General features: G+C 29.9%; 1 protein-coding gene across 1 annotated transcript; it reads right to left on the bottom strand.

Annotated features, from left to right (window-relative positions):
• Positions 1–8,771: 8,771 nt before the first annotated feature.
• LOC111887833 (probable purine permease 4) lies at positions 8,772–10,056 on the bottom strand. The gene has a single exon (XM_023883984.2). The coding sequence runs from the start codon at positions 10,032–10,034 to the stop codon at positions 8,817–8,819; it is 1,218 nt and encodes a 405-aa protein (XP_023739752.1). The 5' UTR covers positions 10,035–10,056; the 3' UTR covers positions 8,772–8,816.
• Positions 10,057–10,662: the final 606 nt, after the last annotated feature.

The following is a 10,662-nucleotide window of genomic DNA, read 5'->3' as shown; positions in this document are numbered from 1 at the left end:
GTTGATGGCAGTGGTGGTGATCCAAAGTGAAGATGATGATGTTCTTTTCGCTTGGGCAGCCACGTACAGTTCCAATTTCTACCAAATGGGACTGATTCTTTAAGGCAATTACTCATCAATAGGAAATTAGGGTTATGCCTTTCTAGCTCATAAAATCCGCATTTATTAGACATCTTCTTCTTCATCTTTTTTTTTTTCTTCTAAAACTACGGCTTACAAGAATAACCACACCTTATGACGTTTAGGGAACTTGCATGCCTGGCTTGCGCTCAGATGGAGGATTCACTTGACTTCACACTTACTGAAAAATTATGTGAGAATGAATGCATTTTACAAGTTCATTTATTGTATTTTTACTTTTTCTTTTTCTTTTTTAAAGTGTTCCCACCTCAACATTGTTTTTAAATGTACTTGCAAATTTCTTATTTCGACTTGGCAATTTCTTAATCAGATTTCCAAAAAACATTTCGACTTGGAGATTTTTGAAAAACATTGTGTGTTTGAAATTTTGTTTTCTGGTTTATTTCAAGGTTTTGACTGTTGCTGATTTTTGGTATTTGAATCGTTGAAAACAGAACGTCAGGTAAGTTTTGTTGATTCCGATTTTGATTCTTGTTATTATGTTTTAAATGTTTCAAGACAGGTGCACTACGTTGGTAAAGGAATTATTTTAAATACTCTTGTTTATTATATGATTTTTCCATGGATTTGATGAAAAAATGGGGAATTATTTTAAATACTTTTGTTTTTTTGTTTTTTTTAAGAACATATCAAAGAAATAGATAAACATGTGTAATGAGAAAATGTTCCTTCTAGTCTACACATAATAAAGTTTTAGTTTTTTTTAATATGATTAACAAATTATTTTTAATATTTATGAAAGATAATTAATTATCATTTTTAGCTTTGTATAATTCTTAATTTTCATTTTTATTTAGATATGGTATAATGAAATTGAAGTTTTTTTTGTAAGAACATCAAATAGTTGATAAAAAAACAAAATGACAAAGTTCCTTTTAGAACATCAAGTATTAACTCAACCAAAAAATATAGACGATCTAAAAGAATATAAATACATGAAAATGTAAAGATAAAAGACATATGAAAGTCATCAAAAAATAAAGACATATGTTTCAAGAATAATGGAAAATTCTTCAAGAATGTTTTAGAAACACACACACACACACACACACACACACATATATATATATATATATATATATATATATATATATATATATATATATATATTATTGATAGAGTGAATAAATCTGTCAGTTCTTGAAATCTCTCTTCTGATTCAAAACCGTGGTGTAACGTGTATCCTCCCCTATTCCGGTCATGGATTAGATGAAATAAATCACAAAAATGGATTTTTGTTCAAGAATGAAATCTTATTGGAACTGTCCATATCTGGTTCATCCTTCAGAACCATATCACATCCGAATCTAAAAATATATAAAAAAAAATTAGAATTATATATATATATATATATATATATATATATATATATATATATATATATATATATATATATATATATATATTGTATATTCTTCAAAAATGATGACAAATTCTTAAAAAAATATAGCATAGAAGGTTGTGTGTATTTGTTAAAATGTTGTATATCAGAAAACAAAAACATATACTTCAAGAATGTTTTTTGTTATAAAAATAGTTCTTTTTTTTTGGTCTATATTCTTCATTATATTGTAATATATTTTTCTGAAAAAAGATATGTTATTGTCTAATGTATGAGATGTATTCTTTAAGAATATTACTTCTCAACAAATAGTATTCTTTAAAAATAAATGAATAAAAAACAACTAAATGCAATTCTATTTTTTAAAAATGAAAGAATCAAAATTCTTTAAGATTGAAAGATTCAAAATACAAGTTCATATTTGTTGAAAGAACGAATATTCTCAAAAAGTCAGATTTATTTTAAATTTATCAAATAAGATAGTATATTTGGTTTAATTTTTATTAATTAATTCTATTTAGTTTCCTAAAATATAAACAAATCTCAATTTTCTCTCTTTATAAAATTCCATATTTTCCGTTATAATTAATTAAGTTTAATTATACAATACATGTTGGTATATGTTAATAACATGTACATTAAAATCACAATCATTTATTATTTTAATCTAGTGGTCAGGATTTGATCATACATTCAGAATACTTATTATTCATATTTGATCCTATATATATATATATATATATATATATATATATATATATATATATATATATATATATATATATATATTCAAATGTTTCTACTATCTATTGTGTGCATGTAGGATTGATTCTAGATCAATTATTTTTGTTATTTTAAAAAAAGTAATTAATGCCTATTAAATGTTAAAGATTTAATGAATACTCATTATATCTTCAACATCAATCTATATTAATTACTTTTCTTAAAATAACTAAAATGATTGATCCAGAATCAATCTTACATGTACACAATCACTATAAGAAATATACCCTTTACCGGCGACCAGGGGCTTTAGCGGCGACTCTAGATATGTCGCCGCTAAAGCCCTTTGTCGCCGGTAAAGGGTTGTTACCCGGATCCGCGCTTCCCCCTCTGTTACATCTGAACCGTTCAATGAGATATCTAATCCAACGGGTGGGGTGTCTTATCGTATCTAACCTAATACCGACGACATATTTGTCCCCGCTAAAGAGTTAAAAAGTTGCCGCTAATAGTTAACGAAAAAACACGCGGAATCCTTCCCTCCAGTTTGTCGCCGCTATTGCTAAAAGTCGTCGGTAAAGCTCTACCTGTCGCTGCTATTGCCTCTCGCAGGTAAAAAAAAACGCACGAGGAACCCTCATTTCTCCATTTGCTTTCTGTTTGCCGCGCTTCCTTCCTTCCCCATTTCCAGCTTCTTCTGATTTTCACTTCTATTTGCTTGTTCCAAGCAAATTTCTTCTCACATTGTGTCATATTAAGAATCTAGGTGTGATTAAAGCTTTTGGGACCAATTTCTAACTCCATTTCTTCAACAAAGGTAAGTTGATTTTGTAATTTCCTTTTCAATTTGTATGTTAATTTCGATTTTTAGCTTAATTTAGTGATTGAATGGTAATAAATTGTTCATATATTTGTTTTTGGTGGTGTTGTTTTGGATTAGAAGCAAATTTCTCCCCACATCGTTCCAAGCAAATTTCTCTAGGTGTGGTTAAAGCTTTTGGGAACAATTTCTAACTCCATTTCTTAAAGAAAGTTAAGTTCATTTGCTAATTTCACTTTTAATTTGAATATATGTGAATTTGTTGTATATATGCCAATGTATGTGTATTTGATGTATATGTGGTATATGAGTATTTGGTAAAAATGATATGTATTTGTTATAAGTAGGATGTTATTGTGTGTATATGAATGTATGTATGTTTGTTGTAAATGTGGTATATGATTGTGAAACTTTTGTATTTAGTATAGATAGGATGTTATTATCTATATGTGAAATTATGTGTATTTGGTTGAAGTAGGATGTTATTTTGTGTGTATGTGTATGTATTTGTATTTGGTGTATATGTGGTATATGTATGTAAAAGTATGTGAATTTCATCCTCTTATGTATTATGTAAAAGTATGTGGTTTTGGTATAAGTAGGATGCTATAATTGATAAAAAAATTATTGTTATAATTTGAAAAAAAAAACAAAAAACAAAAAAGATATTATAAAATTGTTTAAAAACTTATATACAAAAACTAGAAAGTTTCTAGTTTTTACCCAAGGTAACTCCAAATAAATTAACCAATAAGTTATATAGTTAACTTATAATCTTCAAATTAATTCATAAGGTTATATTTCTATAACCAATAATAATCGGTTACCATAAAAATAGGTTAAAGGATGCTATAATTGAAAAAAAAATAAAAATAAATTATTGTTATAATTGAAAAAAAAAACACAAAAAAAGTATAAAATTGTTTAAAAACTTATATATATATATATATATATATATATATATATATATATATATATATATATATATTTTAATCTCGACGATAAAAAAAACAACACAACAACATAATATGTATGTAAAAGTATGTGAATTTCATGTTCTTATGTATTATGTAAAATCATGTGGTTTTCTTATAAGTAGGATGCTATAATTGAAAAGAAAATAAAAATTAATTATTGTTATAATTGGAAAAAAAACACAATATATATATATATATATATATATATATATATATATATATATATATATATATATATATATATATATATATATATATATATATAATTGTTTAAAAACTTATATACAAAAACTAGAAAGTTTCTAGTTTTTACCCAAGCTAACTCCAAATTAATTAACCAATGTTGACAATGTATCACACGAAAATGTAGACGATGTCGATGTACTTCAAAATATCTCTTCATCCGATGCTCCACTTTTTATCGATTTCAGCATGTACTTTCAAAACATTCCTAGAGTCATTGTTGATGTAGAAAGTGCATCTGAAGTTCCTCCGCCAACTGGTAGAGTCAATGATGTTTCTGATTGCGAGACTGATTACGATGACACCAATTCTAATTAAGATACCGAAGAAGACATTGAAGGATATGAGGAAGATTCTGATTAGAATAGTTCTTATGTAATGTGTATTTGTAATATGAACTTCATTTGGATTTCTAGTTTAAATAGAAATGTTTATTCCTATCTAAATGTTTATTTCTATGTAATGTGTATCTGTAATAAAAATTGTATTTGTATATCTTATAATTTTTCAGGAAATGATGAGAGCGTGGCTTTTGTTTATGTTTACCATGGCTGCTGTCATGGGTCGTGGACATGGGGGAGATGGAGCTGAGGACCCACCTTTCCCAGGTGGTAGAGGTCCTGGCCAGCATGAGTAGGACGGTAAGTCTTATGATGAATTTTTATTTACTATTTTTGTTCAATTATCATAAATTAAATATCGTTTCTAATAATTTTTAATTGCATTTGTAGTTGAGGAACGTACCCAAAGGAAAGTTCAAGGAAAAGCTAAAAATATAAAGCTTGAAAAAACAATCTTACAGAACCAGGGGAAACCAATTGTCATGCAATATGATAGAGATATCACATTTAATCCCGTAGGAAAGCCGGGAGACATGTTTTCCCGATAAGTTGGAAAAACAATGTGGCAGATGGTCCCTTTTGACAAATGGAGTTGGAAAAGAGTTCCCTCTGATATAAAGGACACTGTATTACAACATTTAGCGGTAATTATTTATTTAAATATATTTTATAGGGTTAACTATAATTGTTTTTTACTTGGTTAACTTTTTTTTTTGTAGACAAAGTTTGATCTCAATCAAATGTACTAGGATGCACAAGAAGCTAATCTATTGACAGAGGGTTTTCAAGCAGCATTGTTAAAAGGTTATTGAGAGCATAAAGCCAACGCAAAAGAATATTTCAAGAAGGTCAGAGGGTATGAAGATATCCCGAGAGCATTGGCCAATCCTTTGGATGGTATGCTTGTTGATAACTGGGCGAAGGCAATTGAGTATTTTCAAACTGACGAACACATAATTGCTTCAGAAAGGAACAAAAAAAATCCGTGAAAAGCAAACAAATGTAAATCGTGGGGGTTCGAGCTCGTATAACAATACTTGCTATAAGAAGGTACCGTACGATACATGTAATTATTTATTTAAAATATAATCTAATTTTTAAAGTTAAATAGAACCTTAAGAGAGTGGAAACATTTCGCAAAGCTCATACCGATAAGAATGGTGTATTTGTTACTGCTGAATCGGAACAACGATATGTAAGTATTTAATTATAATTTTATCATATATTTAAATGTTTATTTATACTTAATTGTTACTCACTTTTGGGAGTTACAGAATCGGTTAGTTGAAGAGCTGTTAGAACAAACTCAAGGTGAAAGTGAGTTAACACCCGCTCAAGAAATAGCTACGTTCGAGAAAGTATTAGGAGAACGACGTGGCCACATTAGAGGCATTGGCCGCAAACCTTTTGGTCTCCCGACGATTCCACAACCTTCGTAACCATCACAACCATCACAAGTAAAATAGCAATCTACTTTAGCATCGTAAAATGCATGTTGAATTGGTAGTTTTGGTTTTGTGGTGATTATTTGCTAAAAAGTTTGGTAACTGAGTTTTTGTCCCAAGTGCAAGAAATAGCATTGTACTTTGGTTTTCTATCTTAGTTTAAAAATAGGAATCTACTTTAGCATCGTAAAATGCATGTTGAATTGGTAGTTTTGGTTTTGTGGTGATTATTTGCTAAAAAGTTTGGTAATTGAGTTTTTGTCCCAAGTGCAAGAAATAGCATTGTACTTTGGTTTTCTATCTTTGTTTAAAAATAGCAATCTACTTTAGCATCGTAAAATGCATGTTGATTTGGTAGTTTTGGTTTTGTGGTGATTATTTGCTAAAAAGTTTGGTAATTTGGTTTTTGTCCCAAGTGCAAGAAATAGCAATGTACTTTGGTTTTCTATCTTAGTTTAAAAATAGCAATGTATTTTGATAGTTTTTGTTTATGTTTGACGATCTAACTTATAAGTTTATATATATATATATTGTTATTAATTATGTAGTTGAAAAATCTTCGTGCAATGCTCGCCGACTCGGCATGTAGGGATGAGCTTTATTCGTTTTTTCAATCCCAAAATAATCAAGGAAATGATGGGAACGACGATGATGGTATGTAAGGATGAGTTTTATTTGCATATGTTGTTACGTTTTGCTACTTGGTAGACTGTAAAAAATTTGTCGTTTTGCTACTCGGATATTATGACTTTTGATATTTAATTGTATTTGGATGTTTGTATGTAATTTGCATTGACACTATTATGTTTGATATTTAATAGGATGTTTGTTTTGTAATTAGCGTCGACACTATTGGTTTTGATATTTAATCGAATATTGTTATTACCGGCGACACTTTTACCGGCGACATTATCACCGACAACCAAAATCATTAATTAAAAAAAATTTAAATATTGAAAAAAAATTACCGGTGACAGAAGTTATTACCGACGACATTTTTACCGGCGACAGAAATTATTACCGGCGACTAGGTTATTAGCGGCGACAATACTCATTAGCGACGACAGAGTCAATAGCGACGACTTTTATCATTAGCAGCGACAAACTGATCAATAGTGACGAAGCAGTAGCGGCGAGTCAGTACCGGCGACGCGTCGCCGCTATTAGTATTACCGACGACTTTTGGGACTTTTACCGGCGATTTTTGTCGCCGGTAATGTCCTTTTTCCTTGTAGTGAATAGATAATTAGAATACAAAAACGTAACCACACACACACACACACACACACACATATATATATATATATATATATATATATATATATATATATATATATATATATATATATATATATATATAAAGAGAGAGAGAAAGAGAGAGAGAGAGAGAGTTAGATTCAAATGTTTCTAATATCTATGGTGTTTGTAGAATTGATTTTGAAACACTTATTTTAGTTATTTTAAAAAAGTAATTAATGCATATTAAATGTTGAAGGTTTAATTAATACCCATTATATCTTTAACATCTTTAACATATAATATTCATTAATTATTTTATTAAAATAATTAAAATGATTGGTTCAGAATTATATATATATATATATATATATATATATATATATATATATATATATATATATATATATATATATATATATATATATATATATAAGGTTAGGTTATTTTGTTTTCACTATCTATTGTGTGCATGTATGATTGATTCTGGACCAATCATTTTAGTTATTTTAAAAAAGTAATTAATGCATATTACATGTTGAAGATATAATGAATATTAATTACATCTTCAACATTTAATATACATTAATTACTTTCTTAAAATAACTAAAATGATTGGTCCAGAATCAGTCATACATGCACACAATAAATAGTGAAAACATTTGAAACTATATATATATATGTGGGTAAAGTGAATATACCTAACAACCTTATAATAGATTAGGTATCTAACCTCATCAAACTACATTATTTTGCATTAAATTTTCATTGCAATCATCCAAAGTTCTTAAACTTCATACCTAAACTTGATTTACTTCAAAATTTTTTGGAAATTCATCATTATATTTCTCCTACATCCTTTCATTTGTAGCGGTAGGATATGAAGCCCATCAGGTGGTATTCGACAGAAAGACGTGATGTAAAAGAAAGATATTGGTGAAAGTCCAATGATTTTGGAAGTAATCAAGTTATGGGGTTGAAATTTAAGAACCTTAGACAATTACAATGTAAATATGATACAAACCGATGTAGTATTATGGAGTTAGATACCTAAACTTATATAAGGTTGTTAGGTATATTCACTTACCCATATATATATATATATATATATATATATATATATATATATATATATATATATATATATATATATATATATATATATATAGGAATGAGTTCTATGGAAAACAAATAACTAGGACAATATCTACCGGAACCAATAATCAAATGACACGTATCCGTTTCTTTCTTCACAAGTAATGTATTGTGGATGTTATTATGGATATGATGTGTTGTCATGTTTTCATTGGTTGAAATATGTGTTGCCCTAATCATTCATTTTCCATATAACTCTTCCCTATATATATATATATATATATATATATATATATATATATATATATATATATATATATATATATATATATATATATATATATATATATATATATATATATATATATATATATATATATATATATATATATTTAATAACATAAAAACGAAGTATTAATATTTTCTTTTTATTTCAAATAAACCTACCATGTTTCAGTGGTGATCTTCCGTTACAATCTCAGATAACTCCAACAACGACTTCTTTTGTTCCTGTTGTAGACCCAGTGGTGGGGTATCTTCACCGCTTCTATTGTTGTTTTCTTTCGTGTCTTGCGTCATCCTCAAATACATCCCGTACACATACGAACAGAATCCCCATAAACACAACATCGTCGACACCACCTTTTGCCCCTTGAAATCATCGCCATACACCACCACCCCTCCTATCACATTCATTGCCATCAACGCCGTCATGCATATCCCTCCGGTTAAAGACGTTGTTAGAAACACCATCCCCGCCACCCCCATAAAACTCAGTTGCCACGTCACCACGTTGAAACCCACCGTCACCCAATACTTGGTGGGCCCCAGATCAAACACCGCCACGCTTTCGTGTCTCATCTCTTTAAAACCTCCGGCCAATGCCATTACCAACGTGGCAACAGCAGTGGCTGTTGCCTCCATCACGAACTGCATTTCCATCACCATTGCATAACAATCCACCTTACTGTAAATCTTTTCCATAAGTGGAAGGTAGAGCGCGAACAACAGTCCTGCACAAACGGTGGAGAAGAAACCCACGAGGTATTTGGTAGGTGTCAATCCTTCCGGCCGATCGGCTTTAGAACTTAGTGCCAAGAGCACACAACTCAGTGTCAGAAGAATGACACAATTAAGGTTTAAAAATGTGATCTTTTGCTTCACAATGATGACTGAAAGAAGGAGAGTAAACACAAGTTGAGAAGACAAGACTAGGGAGGATGTAGAAAGAGGAAGATATGAATTACCCCAAGAAAAGCATAGATTACTAATCATCAACATTAACCCTATCCCGAATGATAACCCCAAGAGTTTCATATCGAAACTTGAAAAGGGTTTTCGTCTATTCAAAATTTGACCATTTTTAGGCAGAAAACAGTGGAGATAATATGGAAGGTATATCGGAATGAGAAGAAGAGGGAATCCTACTGATTGGACCCAAGTAGAGACCCATCGGCTGGATCCTTTGTGGTTGAAGTAAAATTTCAAGAGGAGGGAAGAAGCCACTGATCCTACGAAAAGACATATGTAGTTAATTGCTAGAAGTAATTTGTAAGCCTTACCATTAAGCTTAGATTTGTTGGAAGTGAAAATAGAGTGGTTGATTTGTTGATTTTCCGGAACATGGACTTGAGCCTTCATGGGAGATATTGAATGCGATGAATTGTTCATCTCGAGGAGGGAGAGATGAGAGGGATTTGTTTAGGAGTGAATGAAATTATGCAAACATAGGTTTTGTTCACTAATTTAAAGGGGATGAAATGCTTGGTGATTTCATTTATTGTTTAAACGATATATACAAAACCATATAAGAGAGAAATTTTAGGCCATGTTTACGGCAACTACATATAACATAATACTGAATTATTACTAAAATACAAAATGTCATTAAAGATAGTTATATTAAAGATAGTGAGGTGAGCAATGGGTCAGACCCGTCGACCTGACCCACTCCGAACCGGATTGGGGAGCAAAAACCAAGATTTCTTGAAAATACATAGACCGAAAACTGGATCGGTAGAGATACGGTTCAGTTCCGGCACCGTTTCTGGTTCCAGACCCAGAGTACGCTCATTACAACATTGTTTTGTTTATGTGTCCTTAGCCCATTAATGTGATTTGAGTATAGTAGCAATGGAGGAGAAATAAAAATTCCCGTGTATAACCTCTAGTAAATTTTATTTTGTTATTCATTAAATCTTCTTGTTTTTTTAACTAAGTTTTATTTCGTTACTACCTAAAGTGGAATTCTATCGCTTGCTTCATTCTCTTGTGATTTTTTGATACGAATAAACCCATA

Source organism: Lactuca sativa, chromosome 2 (assembly GCF_002870075.4).
Source record: "Lactuca sativa cultivar Salinas chromosome 2, Lsat_Salinas_v11, whole genome shotgun sequence".
Lineage (NCBI taxonomy): Eukaryota > Viridiplantae > Streptophyta > Magnoliopsida > Asterales > Asteraceae > Lactuca > Lactuca sativa.
This window is presented reverse-complemented; position numbering and strand designations above follow the sequence as displayed.